This window comes from Acromyrmex echinatior, chromosome 3 (assembly GCF_024713525.1).
Source record: "Acromyrmex echinatior isolate Ae372 chromosome 3, ASM2471352v2, whole genome shotgun sequence".
Lineage (NCBI taxonomy): Eukaryota > Metazoa > Arthropoda > Insecta > Hymenoptera > Formicidae > Acromyrmex > Acromyrmex echinatior.
The window spans coordinates 20,900,974-20,917,453 of record NC_141854.1 but is presented as its reverse complement, the minus strand read 5'-3'; the positions used below and the strand labels follow the sequence as shown (position 1 = coordinate 20,917,453).

The 16,480-nt window shown below is 34.3% G+C and overlaps 1 protein-coding gene across 1 annotated transcript in view; it reads left to right on the top strand.

Moving 5' to 3' along the window:
* LOC105146192 (monocarboxylate transporter 4) overlaps positions 1-16,480 on the top strand; it is an 80,334-nt gene that overhangs the window by 40,802 nt on the left and 23,052 nt on the right. The window contains exons 2-5 of the mRNA XM_011056297.2: positions 392-857; positions 1,990-2,155; positions 5,954-6,061; positions 6,569-6,742. Of these exons, the coding sequence (XP_011054599.2) occupies positions 687-857; positions 1,990-2,155; positions 5,954-6,061; positions 6,569-6,742 (619 nt within the window). The 5' untranslated portion in view covers positions 392-686. The remainder of the gene's footprint in view (positions 1-391; positions 858-1,989; positions 2,156-5,953; positions 6,062-6,568; positions 6,743-16,480) is intronic.

Genomic DNA, 16,480 nt, shown 5'->3' with positions numbered 1-16,480 from the left:
CATATTTCATATTTTCACTCGGGAAATGATAACGTAATTAATTGATTGAATGTAAAGTTAATTAAAGATTTTCAATGTGGCGTAACTAAAACGACGCGAAAACACATTTGCATATTATCGGTGACGTGATATGGATTCAATCGAGCGGTAAAATTGTTATTTGTTAAGAGATAAAAATTGTAACTTTCTTGTTACAATTACATATGTTATACTGACATATCCGTCAAATATGCAGCTTGAATGATAAATTATTTTAGCACGTTGCAAATTACTCGTATCCGATTAGAATAGGAGATAAATTCAAACAATCTACGCACACGTACGCATTGCGTGTAATGTAATTATCGATAACTAGGATAGCAAATCAGAGCACGTTCCATGTTGCTTCCAGACCGAAATGGAAAATATTCACCGCAATTCGAACGCACCGTCGAACGACCTTCTTCGTCTTCGTATTTCACCCTCGTGCTCAGCGGGACTCGTCTAACGTCGTCCATCCCAGAAGTCCCGTGCTTCAGGGAATTTGGGAAGCAAGAAAGATGTAATTTAGTTTTTCGCCGTTTATTACAACGGGGGATAAACGTGACACGAGTACGGGATATCGAGCGTCGAATTGACGTGACCGTTGATATGCCGTCGATGTCGGAAGCATAAAACATAAGGCGGCGTGTCCACCCGCCCTGAAGATGCTGGTGGATGACTGCGGAAGCGGGATGGGGTGGACTACGGCTAGCGTGCGCGGCGGTTGGTCCACCCCGGGAGGATGCAGAAATTCGGCCATGAGCTTCGGCGGCAGCGTGCCATCCTTGCATCCGACCGGCTCGATAAGATCGTTGCGCTCGCAACACTCCATGCAGGTGAGCTGTTGAAACCGTCCGTCTGTTATTACGCGCGATTACATCGTGATTGATCGGGGGTTCCTGAAAATTTTGCAAAGATCTTATACACTCGTTTATCGATTTTCGCAGATTATAATATAATTGAAGCGTGTCGTGCGATCTCTTATGTGTGGAAAGAACGATTTTACTAAGTATTTAAAAATTTACCTAGATACAGATCTGAAAATAAATTTTATTGGATTATCAAAATAGTATTGGATTATCGGAATAATTACGCTCAAATTGGTTGTCAATATGTGAAAATAAAAAATAAATATAGAGATAATAACGTAGAGATATATAACGTGGGATAGTAAAAAGAGAGCATTTTATCGAGTTACACACATTATTAAATGCGATATATGAGAAAACCGATTTTATTACAACTGGAAAGGAAATAATTCATGCATGGAAAGGAATGGTTTTGCTGAAGTATCTAAAAATTTAACTAGATATAGATCTAGAAAATAAATTTTATTGGTAGGATGTTCAAATTGATTACTAAAATTTTTTGCAGCATCGTTTATGTCCTTTGAGTTTTCTATTTAATTATTTTGATGATCCAATAAAAATTATTTAAATCGGTATCTATCTATCTAAATTTTTATAAATACTTTAGCAAAATAGGTTTTTTCCCTCTAGGAAAAAAATATAGAATTGGATGGAGACATAGCTTTAATAAACGTTTAAAAAACATTTATTACAAGTCACTTAATTTTAAGCAATATTTACGTAAATGGAATTTTCAGTTTTCAATTTAAAAACATTTTGGTATCCTGGTTACTTAATTTTGAAAAATTTTTCATTTTGAAAAAGATCTTTTTCATTTGTAAAGATAATAAATAATTTTTAAGGTTAACGTTCTCTTTTTGAAATGACGTTATAAATTCAGCTTATGACATTTATACGATAAAATTTTCATGTACAATACTGGTAGATTGTTATTAACAACTTGAGAAATAATCTTGCGCAATATTGCATAATACATCAGCGAGGAGTAATATTTCGTGATAATAATAATAAACATGGCGATTGTCTACATGAACGCCTTTACATTGTGCTCCTCGTCTCTTCAACACTCAAATGCGTTGAAAATTCATCTTGTTTGCAGGCTCCGCCCGAGACACCACGAAGATGCATACATTGTCATCCTGTACATGTCCCCAACACTCCCAATAATTACATGCAACATCCCATGCAGTACTATACGCCGACTCATTGTATGGAGGGTCAAAATGGCACGTATACGCCGCACCGTGGAAGTTCGTATCACGGCGGTGAGTTTACTTTTCAGTTAGTCAAATATATTCCAATCGTATATCCTGAATACCAATTATGCAAAATAATTCAAGAATTACCGTCCGTAATCTCAAAATTAATATTATTCTTACTACATTTTAATTTGATACATACCGCGAGATATATTATTCCGTTTATACGGAAGCAATATTAAAGTTGTGCCAATATTCAGATGTTTAATTGAATTTACTTTAATTAAATGAACTGAATTAATTCGAGTGAATCTGAAGTTATGTAGCACGTTCGCACAACCGGAATTTATAATAATGTCGCAATTCGTGCGCCGTATATTTAATTTCTTGCAGAATTATATTATATATATATATATAAATTGATAGCAGAGAAAATTATAAAATTCTTCTAATTTTTGTATAGAGATTTTTAGAAAATATTTCTGTTAGTAATAGTTAAAGTAATATGTTTAGATAATACGAAAATTGCTGTATAGAGCTTTTAGCAAGTCTGTTTTTTTATGTAGGGTAATTCCAGAATATATGCCGTACCTATCAAAAACTCAATTTATTAAGTATTATTTACTATGTTTAAAGTAAACGAACTATATCAGTAAAAATTTTGTACTATCTACTATTATGAAAAAAATATTTATATTTCGTATTAAAAAATGAATTTTTTTAAACCTTTGCATTTTTGTCGTATATCCCATAGGGGTGGAATATATGGCTACTCATATGGAAAAGGGGGGAGGGGGGATACGGTTCATGAAAAATTTACAAATAATGCATATAAATAAGACGTAAAATGACACAATAACTTATAAAATGCGTTTATAAAGTTTTATTAAGGAATAAGAATAATAAATATGTATATGAAGTAATAAATAATAATTACAGCCTTCCCACATGTATTACAAGTATTATGAGGTACATATTTCATATAATGCGTTTATTGTATTTAGTGCACTGAATTTAATCTGCGCACTTTGTATGCTTTGGGCATAAAAAATAATAAATCCCGCCCGCTAAAAATACCGTATATCCCAAACAGGTGGATATACAAGACAACAAACTAAATAAAGAATACAAGAGCGAAGTATTTGTATTTTGTTATACAATATGCTTTACTATTCTTCTACATTCGTGTGTCACGAAATAACCACTCTTTTGCACGTCCTACAGTAATCATTTTATGTAGATTATAATTTATGGTGCTACTTAACAAATCGATTCAACTCGCAATAATTTCATTAATATTAACAGTAAGAAACTGAAATCGTAACACTATATTGATATAACATAAAGACATTAATAGAGTAGTTGCGAGAAAATTATCGCCACTCCTTTTATTTTTTCTGACTTCTGCGGTGTAAATCCCAGCGCGGCGAAGTTACCCTATACATTAGGTTTTTTATATGTAAAAAACATTGATATACTTTGAAAATTTTCAATTTTCGTTGTTCCTCAAATATTAATTGTCTCTTTTATCTTCGTATGAAGACAGAAAATAAAAGAAGTAGGACAAAATGAAAAGCTTACAACAATGGTAAAATAAGAATCAATTCCACTTAACTTTGTCGAAGAAGTATCTTAAAATTTTGTGTTTGATGTTGAAAACAATGTCTATCATAAATGTAGGTCAACCATTGAATACATCGGTATTCAATCTCGACTGACAAAGGTGAATTCGAATAGCAATCGGAATTGTAATTTTAGTCTTATTTCTTTTATATAAAAGAGAATCAATAATTTCACATCTATATCGTAATAAACATAAAAGGAGAACTCAATATTCTTTTATCTATTAATTTCTTATTATCCGAATTATAAAAAGTACAAACAATATCGAGGCTTAAATTTCTTCAAAATCATGATAGCATAAATGACGCAATGGAGAAAATATTATTGATAGTTTTTTTTTATTATTACGTGGCTTCGATAACATAGTGAAGATCGCGAAAATTTTACAAAGTTTAATCGGAAATAGAAATATCCACGAAGCTGAAGTTACTTGTACGTTCGAGAGAGGCAGATATAAAACGTCCTCTTTTTATATATCGAAGCCTCTTGCGTATTTACTTTGAGGCAATCACTGCACATTCTCCGTGCTTCTCGAAGCGGTATTTTAGATATTTCGTTTAGATCGTGCAGCGGAAATGCGACCGTGATTTCACTAAGGATGCGGCACGTTCGCAAGAAATTCGCATTTCTTGCGAACGTGCCGCTCTTTTTCCGGCATCAAGAAGGTCGTAACTCCCACGGTAATTTTGCCCTCGATGCCATCCTCGACAATTTCTATGTCAATTTCTATGTCTCACGTCATTTTCGGCAAAATACCTACGCTCGTATCTTTTTTCTCTCTTCCTTCTGCCGCGTTAGGAACGTGCGTTCCTCACTACGCGCTCCTTTCATACCTTATTCATTACGTACCGGGTAATGAAGAAAATTTCATTCTCGCTGATTTACTCACCTAAAGGCGAACGTGTAACGTCTCTCGTTAACAGTAAAGACAACGGCAACAGTAACGATAACGACAACGACGACAATGCTAGACATCGTGCAAATAATCTCTTCCAAATGGTTTTACATACCGAACATTAATAAGCGCAACAGAGCTTGCGTAGAAACTTATCCACTTACGGACATGTTTCTCGAAATTGAATTGCGGAATTGAATCGGTGAACGCAGTTTTACTCATACTGACACGGTGGTGCGATAATTTACAACTGATGTCAAACTGTTATATAATACGAGAACAACTCGCGAATAAATTAGAAACTGAGACATTCGGAAACCCAGTTTTAATTACTATAAATTAGTATAAAACGAAATGTAAAATCAAGTAACGCGCATGCGAATAATTACCAAATGTAGAGAGACATATTTTCCAGGTATTGAGGAAAAATTTTTTACATGAAAAAAAGAGCGATATTTAATTTTAATATTTATGAATTCCGGAGGAGGACAAAATGATTATGAATTTGTAGAAGGCAAGTGGGAAAATGTTATCAATCTTTTTTATATCAAACTCAAACTAATCGAACAAAATAATTAATTACATATTTGATGAAAATGGCTTCGCTAGATTTTCAAATTTAAATAACGACGGTACTCTTAAATTCGATTTTTGTCAGAATGATATGCGTGGCAACACAAAACCCAAAGGTATTTAACATTTAACGCCGCTAATGGAAAAGTTTGGATTCGCGTAGCGCATACGCAACACGGCCATAAATTTAATTAGATATCTTCTCCCGCGATCAGAAACTGACTCTGAATTCATAATTTTTTACGAATAAGGTCACGCCTATTTCACGATCTTCAACCTTTCTTCCTTCTTTCGTAACCCGCTCTTTGACTTCGTGCCCAACGTTACTTTTTTCAATCTAACGGAAGTTTCGTCATTTCTTTCAAAGATGCATTTACCTGACCGTCATCTCTTCCTTCCTTCCTACCATCTCTCACTTCGTTTCTTTCTTCTTGGTTCTTACCCATCTCACACTCTGTCTCATGCAAACGCTGCTGTTGCCAGCCGCAGGTGTCGTCGTCGCGGTAACCGAACAGTCGTTTCCCATTATACGGCAGTTCAATGTCTTCACGTGCTGTATTATTTCAGGAATTAAGTGTTTCAATTCAACGAACCCATTTCCGAACCCAACGATACCGTTCAATGTGAACCAACTACGGTTTCCTCGACAAGTTATATTTAAAAACGCTCTTTTGCTTCCACGTTTTTGTTCAATTCCAGGCAGAAAATATATAGAGATACTTGAATAATTACACGAATGATGTGTTTCACGATTAATTCACGATTTCTTTCAGACACTCGTCTGCGTTACATGGACGATGAAACCATAGGTGGCAATACGAATTGGGTTTTGAGCGATCTACGCAGTCTGCATCGTTGTGTACCCGCACTTCGTCGTACAGGTATAATATGTGTCTCTCTTTTATCTCTTTCGCAAAATTATATATGATTAATTATACATATTTGAGTATTCAATAAGTATAATAATAGAATGAATAAAATTATATCATCTATAACAGTGTTGTTCCTTTTTTTTTCTTTTTGTATTTTTTTCACTTTTTTTGTACGTAATATTACTCCAATAAATTATTTAAATCATATGGCTTTTAAGTAAGTAAATAAATATTACATAAATATATTAGTGATAACGATGAATATAAATTAATTATAAATTAGGAAATTAAAATGATAATGAAATATTACTTTTTTGACTCATGGTCTCTACTACAAGTTACTAAATCACTTTGCAAATTTCTCATTCATATTATATATCAGAAATCTCCTATTAAGAGTTTAAAATGCTAAATCCAACCTTGCCGCGAGATATTCTATTATCGACATTCGACAGTATCCGAATGCGATTCCGCGATTTATCTCTGAATTATAAAGAGGATAATCTTTTCTATCAGGGATAGACGTCGCCGGTATGCGGGCGCATTTCTATCCAGAGGGTGGATGGGGCTGGCTGGTTTGCGCAGCCGGTTTTCTCGCCCTGTTGCTCACCACCGGGATGCAGCTCGCCTTCGGATTACTTCACCTTTACGCCGCACGACATCTTGGTGAGGTCCATTTGATGGACATAGGTACGTAAAGCGTTTGTATTGATCGTTGTATTGTTTTTTTCAATAATGTACAAAAATTGTTCGAATACTGTGACGTAAGAATCGGAGAATATTCCATCGTCGAGTGATAAACAACTTAAGAAAAATGTCAGTTATTTTAATCGCGGGATATCAAAATATCATGTTAGTAAATATCATTTTTCTGAAAATATCAAACTCTCATCCCTTCAGTGTATCGATTTTCAATATAATCTCGTCACTCTTATTAAAGGATTATATAATTGATATAATATTAGCTAATATTAAGATGTTATAGATAAGATGTTATATTTCTTTTTTAAACAATTTTGAATTCTAAAACAAATAACACACACCGTGTATAGATTTTCGATGTAACGAATCAGGAGCGAATTTTACCGCGAATGATTTTTTTTTTTTTTTTAAGCGATCGTGAAAAAACTGTTATTTATCGAATTAGATTCAGATTTGCGGATTCAGTTCCATTTCCGCGTACTTCCGTAAAACGAAACGAATTCCGGTGCTTGCAACGATTCCACTTTTGTACTCATTAATATTCCACCTTCTCACCAGGTTACTTTACATACGTATGTGCATATATATGTGTGTGTGTGTGTGTGTGTATACCGATATATATATTGCGTGCACGTAAAGTGCGCCGGCTGTTTTCTGCTAGATGCATATTACCCCGTGCAGTTTCCGAACCTTAATCGCGTATATTAAAGTTTTATTTCTTAGGACAGCACGTTTTACGGCAAGTTGAAGCGACAAATTGCGATGTGACTTCACGTTTCTCTAAAGTTTTCAACGTTTCTCACGTAATTCGCCTTTTCCTACAAGCGGTGTTAGAACAAATAAATAATAGCGAATTGATTACAACATCTCATTTATCGAACACAATTTTAATTCGACGTGTTTTCTGGACTAAAAGTTCATTCGAAGCATTTGTCTTCCGCTTTCAACATCGCAAATTGGATTTCAGACGAAAGTTTCACCAAGCGAAGACTACGTGATTAATTGGAAAATAAATAATCCCATTAGTTTTTTGCACTTTTGATATTTTATTTTTCAGCTAAATCATTTAACGTTAAACGGCCAACTGTACTCCTCGCATCTTTGGAATATTTGCGTTGTTTCCCAATTATGAAAACTTATTACGTAATGAAATAAAATGCAGACAAATTTCGTTAAAAGAGCAATTCATTGCGAACAATGAAAATTTATCTAATTGAGAGCTGATACGATTCGTGACTCCAGAACCATATATTTTAATTTATATTTATATTTAGCTGTCGTATTGAACACGATAATAACGAATACATTTGTGAGAATTGAATTCTATTTGGTCATAATGTATTTTCGTGTTTTTCGAAAATATATTTTTTAATTTACGCCAGAAGAAAATCGTATTATTGCTTTTTGTCATACCGGCATTTGCCACTATATTCACATCAGAGTTTCCGTGAATTCATATGTTGCGGATAAATCTGTCTTTTAAAAATATACAAGCCACCAATCGCAATTCAATCGACGCGTTATGGAATTATCGGTCGCAAAGGATTACTCTGATAATACGAATTGATTGCTGATACAAAATTTAAAGTTTTATAGGTGGATTTCCTGATCTATAAAAATTTATTTTGTCAACTCGGTATAGAAATGATAACTTGAAATCGTTACTTTTTACTCGTTATTTTTAGAAAACCATATATTTTCCTGGCATGACGCACTGAAGCTGTTAAATTATTTCGGTGCGAATCGTCAGACATTCTATACTTGCCTTTTGTTCCGATTCTGCGTTCAACTTTACAAAGGACTTCACCACAATAACAATGCTTGCGCGTAACGCTAAATATTGTATTAATATTTATGCGCGTGTATAAATTCCCTTCGAAAATACACTAGAGAAATCTTATTTGCTATAACGTATAATTCCATATTCACGATGCTTTATATTTCAAAAATTCGTGTTATCTCGGGTAGCTGAGTTTTATACATGCTTCTACTTTATATAATTTTATCGGACGATAGGCATTTTAAGATACGCAAACAATGAAAAGCTCCATTTCTCTCGCCTAATATTGCAAAATAAAATAATTTTTTATTATAATAACATTGCAAACAATGCTAAGAAAAGAATAGTATTTGACACAATACGAATAATTAAGTTATATACATTTACGTTACTCAGAATATTGAAATAATTTCCTTCGTAGACACTGTTAATTATATTTTATAGAATTAATGTCGGAGCTTTCTTGTCTCCCTTTTATTCGCTATCATTATGCTATTTATTCCCTGTCTTACAATTATGTTGTTCCATTTTGTGCAATGATTAAGGTATTATTAACGGGCGCGTCGAAACCAAAAGTGGAAGAAATGGATCTTGTTTATTAAGTTCTCGCGCGGCCTCAAATAGCCCGCGAATCTGTAGTCTGCCTTGCGAGCAAAACGAGGAATTAACTTCGTTATTGCGACTTATTTTCCTAACCAGTGGAGTGTTAAGTACCGCTTAATTTCTACATTATTCGATTAAAGGTTAAACGATAAATTGTATCGCGAGCTGAGCTCGAGCATGATGTACATATATATTGTGGGTATAAAATAAAAGTGAAAGGTCTTTCCTCTTGACATGACATTTTCCCCGACCTTAAAGTGATTAAAGTAAAAAGTTTTACGTATCGATCGCGCACCGGAAGAGTTGGGTTTTTTCTCTTCCTGGTTTTTGAAGAGATAACGTGTACAAAAAAGTATACGAAATGTAAAATAGAGGAAAATGGTAATATGTAAATTGCGAGTGTGTTGGTTAATTAATTATTTGATTATTAATTATTATAACAGCTAGTTTAATTACTTTGTAGCTTTATTCAAATTATTCAAAATATTATCAAAGCCCGAAGTGACAATAAAGCTGATATTTTCTTTGAGAACGTTCAGCTGCTACGAGAGAACACTAAAAAAAAAAAAAGAGAACGAGTGCCTATTTATTAGCTTCAAGTTACAGTTAACTTTTTATAGCCTGTCTGCATATGTGTATAAAATTATAAGGATGTGATAAAAAAAACATAGATAAAATATACGGGCTTTATATCGGCTACAAAGATAACAAATAAAGATCATTGCGCAAAGTATAGAATAATCAATCGGGATAATTGACGTAATAATAATGTCAGACTCTACTTAAATTAACCCTTCCTTTATCGAGCTTTCAAAGATAAAGATAGATATACGCCGTGCGTCTATTAGACTCGCGATCTTAAAACGGAATGATAGAAATGTTGAATACTCAATTTTGAGAATGTTCATGGATTATTTTCATCGTTTCTCGAGAAAATAGAAGTTTCACTGCTTGCTAGAACCGCATGTAACGTCCCGCCGAGAAGTATATCTCGAGGAAGAGAAAATATTGAAAAAGAAAATACCTTTGGCGAAAGGATTTAAACTTTACCGTCCGAAGTCGTCAACCGCTTACATTCCCGACGTGTGGTACGCGCGAGCCGAACTGTGTGACGCGGGTCTCGGTGAATGAAATCGTGGAACAAAACTTGTCAAACTTAGCCCGATCTTGACATCCAGAGGCAAGAGTTTCTGGTCGTGAGAACAGGATCATTTTCAGAGATCCGGAACCGGGGAGATCTCTCATTTTCACTCACTCGTACTACTTTTCAAGGAGCAAAAAAATCTCTCGCAAGTTGCGAAGCGCACGAAAATAGTCGGAAAATAAAATTCATTAAATTAGTAAATTTTCGGAAAATTTCGATGAGTATTCTCCGATGATTCTCGCGTGTTCGAAACGACAGATTATCTTTAGAAATTCGCTAAACCCGATCAATAAACCAATACATCATCTTTTAGCCATCGTCACTTACCGTCGACATGAAAAATACTTTAACTCCCGTCACACGTCGTCTTGCTAATATCCGAACGTCTCGACAATTCCTCAATATTTGTTCGCGTTTCAGTATAGCGTTCGCCGTAGCACAATGACAATAGAATGTATTGATCGTCCTGGAGTACCTTTAGGCTACGTTCTCGGGCACGTAGCTCTGACGATGGGAGCCAACTCCGTGCATAAACTCGTGCCGTATCCGTCTTTGTACGTTTGCAGGATACGAAGGTGTTATTTGTCGATCGACCTCGGTGCGACTTCTGCACTGTGACTCGACCGAGACTTGGAGGGGAATCCCAGGACACTTGCGGTCCCAGGATATCTCCGATGGTATATATTTCAATCGGCGACACGAACGAACCGCTGTCCGCGAGCCGCGTCCCACGAGTCTCTCGCTAAAGTACGATTAACGTGCCATGGCACGCCTCCCATCGCCCGCAGCAGGTGATTTCGCTCTCCCGTTTTACTTCCGGTCTTACGTAAAACGGCAAACTCTAAAGGCGACAGCACGACGGGGGAACGAACCCTGTCAAAAGTGTTTCCGTTCAGACGACAAACAGAGAATCGAAGAAACATCCAGAAAGTATACGGATTATTTAGATTTATTGTGCAACACCTGCATACCTGACAGAAACACGAATGCGATACGAGTACTAAAGATGAGGTTGATGTACTAATAATGAAGTAAACAATTCTGTAGTTCTCGCGGTGAACTTGTTTGAAAATTATCGTGATAATGATTATTAATATTTGTACATATATATTTAATATTCTTAATCTCATTGTTTATTATTTTATTACTATTTATACTGTTTATTATTTTGTTACTATTTTTCTTAATAATTAGTTTTAATTTCTTATATGCGTGGTCGATTATCTGAGGATTTAGAAATCCAGAAATCTTAATAATCTGAACACGTCGTTGCATTAACTAGTTAGGATTACGAACTGTATCTACGGAGAGAAAAGCCGGCGTAGAAAAGTGATGCTGTCAGCAGTAAAGTCTTGATTTCACCAATCTCTTCTTCCAAGCAGATTACGTCCGTTAAATGCCCTCTCGAATTCAGTTCCGATTGCATCGACGTTCATTAACGATCGTCAATCAAGTACGGATGTTAAGGAAATTCAAGTACGCCATTAATCAATCGTTTATCGAGAGACTCTTGTCTTGTCTCTCATTAAAACGTTATTTTAATAACAATGCTCTTTTCCGCTTTGAAATTATTAGAAATTTAATACCAAGGGAATAGGAGTTTCTGTTTTCAAAGAATTATGATTCTCACTACGTATAAGAGATCTATTTACAAAGCATCTTTACAGAAACTTACTTTTTTTTTCTACTTGTAGTATCATTGCAAAAATAACACTTTCGTTCTTTTCACCTGTGCTCTCTCAGACCTCTCTAACACGTTTCTTTCATTTTTCCTTCTTCCTCGTCATTACTTGTTTTATTTTAAGCTGTAGCTACTGTAATAAGGTGCACATAAAAGAATAGATCCCCCATCACGCAGTTGACAAATGGACGTTCTTCAATTTTTGAGATGTTTTTTTGTAGCAAGCAACTTCGTCATCTTGAATTATATCATACATTTTTTTTCGTACATATATGTAGCGTATATCTATAGCTAAATATTTAATTTCTGCGAGGGAAACGAGTCATCGTATGTAATATCCGGTAAAGACCATCGCACACAGAAAAACTTAAAACGTAAGACTTAAGCAGTAAGCGAATCGATCAATCACAGTAGAAATTATGTAAGATTATAAGTGAGCAATAGCGAATTTAACATGTTGATTTTTTTATTGCTTGAGTCTTACGTCTTAAGTTTTTTTACTATTATAGGAGAGAATCAAGAATTATCAGATATGGATTTCAAACATGTGTTTTATGATTTTATCAATTGAAAAAAAGATAATGATGAAAATGAAGATTTGTAGCCACATTACGACAGAGAGTTCGACACACACAGAATCGTTTAGTTTCGTGCGGTATTCCCGTCGAATACCATAGCAGTTTAGAATTAATGCTGCATTTCGCGGAACGATATCGAACTTTGTGTCGATTTACTTGCTCTTTTGAACGACAACGTCAAGCTCGCTGAGAACTACCGATATACACGGCGTCACCTTTAGGGGTGGAAAATTGCTCATCTCCTGTTTGGAAGCGAGTTGTGCCAACAACGCCACTTTCAAGTAAAAGAGAGAGAGCACTAGAAACTAGGAAGGAGAGAATTAGAGAGAGAGAGAGAGAGAGAAGAGTAAGAAGACTAGAGAGCTACTGAAATGGAGCGAGAGAATGTGAATGGAGATAGAGATTTTCGATAGAAGAGGCTTCTTTAGCGTTACGTGTAACGAAGAAACTAGTCAGAAAGAGTGCCATCAAGAGTGCATCTCAGTTCAGTTTCCCGGACAGTGAAATTTTTCTTCATTTTTGAAATAAGGAACTTGTTTATCTTAGCTGTGCATAATAATGAGTTTGTCTTTCATTGTAATAAACAGTACGTACATATATATTTATCGTGAAAATAAATAATGAAGTAATTATGTTTTATACACGTATATATTAAAAAGCAGTTTTTCATAAAGCAGGTAAATAATAACTTTGCAAACATCTTTTACTATTGGACTTTAAATGCTCTTTTTGTTGATTTATTTTTATATGTTTTGCTATTCGTCTCTTGAAAATCATAAATTATCGTAAATTGACTATAGCTTGCTTTATCGAATAGCTTTGCAATATCGAAATTCTATCTTATGGAATTCTGTCTTTACGGAACATTATTTATTGGGCAACCTAATAACGCTTCTTATCATTTCAACGTCAAGAGTCTTAACGTTTAATAAACATGAATAATTTAATATCTCTATTGTTATGATACCAAATATTTACCACCCAGAAATTATAAGGAAGCTCTTATTAATTTGTACACGCCAGATATACGTATATTTTTAAAGGAATATACATATAATTTGCATATTATACTCTACAAAATTAAAATTATAATTATATTAACATGTTAACGTTTCTTGATTAAAAAATTCATGAATGAAAGAGTTCTCATCTATGAATAATTTTTTTAGATATCTTATAAATAATTTATAAACAAGGAAGACAGGGAGGGGAAAGAGAAAGAAAGAGAAAGAGAGCGATAGAAGAAGGGAAGAAAGGATGTTGGCCAGAGAAGTATAAATATTTGTGCAAAGTCATGGCTTCAATTATTCGTTAAGTATTATATATATAGGGCATCTTGTTTTCACTTTATCCGTGTTTTCGTTAGAACAGCTTTCGTTCTCTTAGCTGTCGAGATCGATACGGACAATCCCAAGGGAGTGACAGATGCGATATCATCAAGAAAACGTATTCGTCTAGCTAAACGACCGAGAGCTTTCCGAATGTGTCGCTTTTCGGTGATCTTTTTCCCGACCGATATCTGTATCTCGGCGGCCGATTGGGGGTACAATGAAGGTCGCTATATAAACCGGAAAGGCGGCCGAAGCTTCAGGGATTTCTTTCCTATGTGATATACTGAGCATGAAGATGCACCACCGCGTGCTGATGCACGTAGAGAGCCCCATCGTGCCTCTGGGATATATGCCCCAACCAGATAGACCTAGTTTCGCAAAAGTTATCCTCCTTCGTCAAAGTTAGAGACTTGAGCCCGCCGACGCCTGTCGTAAAGCGTCTCTCGGATCATCAATATTTACTATCGACCAAAGTATTGACAATGTATCCCAGTAATTAGTGCCGAACCGGCACAACGAGGCGTACGAACGATGGACGTCTGTTGTCAATATCTTTAGTTCACGCCGAATTGCGATGATAAGGCTTTATGTCGCCGGTAAAGCGTTATGTTTACTCCAAAGGAAAGGGCTGCCAGAGCATGACAAGCCTCTCCACCATTAATGCGAAAATTCGCAAACGATGATTTACTGAATTTACATCATGTATTTAAGTGAAAATTTGTTTCACGATTTTAATAAAACTGTTTTGCCGAATTTGTATTTGAGTTTAAAAATTACGAGATAATTTTTGGCAATTTGTAAAATAGAAATAAAATTTTCTGTTAATTTTTGAGAAATTGTACAAAAATATTCAAGAATTTATATAGCTTTAGTTATTTACAACGTAAAAATGTTAAAATTTTAATATATCAAAATAAAGATTACATTTAAAATTTGTTTGTGTGAGACATCTATAAGGAAAAATATGTCTGACATACTTTGTGTATTCTGTTGAATGTAATTATTGAAATATTTAGAATTTATGGACTGCATAAATGTTCTATTTTATATTTATTATACCACTTTATAACTGTTGTTTGCAAGAAGCCTCGGAGATATATGCCTTTAGGCGTTGCAAAGTTATTATTACCAACATATTGAAAATAAATATCGATCGCTTAAGGGAAATTGGATAACCATTCTTCCCCTTCTCTTTCGTTCTCTTGTGGGACATCCGTTACCAAACTCTATATTTTCATCTCTCGAAAATTTCAAAACTTTTATTCGACGAGTTTGCATTTTCTTCGGCAAATTTAATTTCCACTTTCTCTGAGTATCGTGAAAATCATCGATTTTTAATTTTTTTGCCCAAAATTGAAATTTCAGAAGTTTATCTTCGATCGAACTGCCAATTATTGTTTGTGTTGTAGTAACTTTTGCAATCAGACCCACATATACTTCGTTTTCAATTTAAGTTTTAATTTAAACTTCTTATTGCATTCTTCTAAAGGCAAAGTATAACCTGAATGAATCTCATTATCATTAATTTAGTTAAGTCACTCGCTTAACTGGGATTTTATTACTACTTAGAACTCTCGGAGAATATATATGGCGAAAGTAGATCTCTTTTCTCAAAACTTTATGCACAAGCGTCAAATGCTTCTTGATTACTCGTCGACAACTGAATGGGTATTTTAAACCTACGTAAAGATATATGTACGTCACGCAACGTACCGCAACCGCATTTACGTTCGAAGTTCGTTCTTCCGATTTGATTAACCGAGCTAGCATTAAGTAGCATTACATGTACGCGAGGGTGGGTATGATCGATGCGAACGTCATACTTTTTATTTTACAGAGCCGCGGGCGTGAAATTTATCACGTCGCTATCTCCGATAAAAATATCCGTATCTTTCATTCACCATAAATCAGATTGTAACACGCTCATCCATTCATAATTCATAAGAGATAGCTATTTTTATCTATTTGCTTTATGTTCTATACGTTACACCGTCACGGAACTACATAGCCAATTATGTAGATATGAATTAATTATTAATGCTTATTTTATAATTACAAGATTTTAATATTACCAGAAAAGAACGATTTAATTAATTTATATAATTTTATTATATTTATCATTATGAAATAAAATACAAATCTACATAAAAAAGCGAAAAGACTGGAAATAATGAACGTCTAGTAATGTAATGATTAAAAATATTAAATTGATATTATTAAATATATTATATATTTCAGTATTAAATATAATTATTACACAAATATATTTTAGTTGCAGATATATTACAAATATATTTCCTATAAAATTTTTAATACGAAAATTAATTGGAGCAGTGAAGATTACAAGTCAAAATGGAAAAAACGTCGGATCATATTTTCATTTAGGAAAAATTAGCTGTAATTTTGAGGAAATTTTTGGGAAAACGTAAAACTTGATCATACATACATATTAAATATGCTTCGAGGCATATCGCATGGGATTTTCTGTTTGAAGATTTCTTTTTTAATATTTTCTCTCTCATATAATGGAAAACACTCAAATTGATTTCCGAGAACAATCGAAATAGAGGTAGTGAGTTTGCTTGTTTTTCGTAATAAAGGCTGTGAAT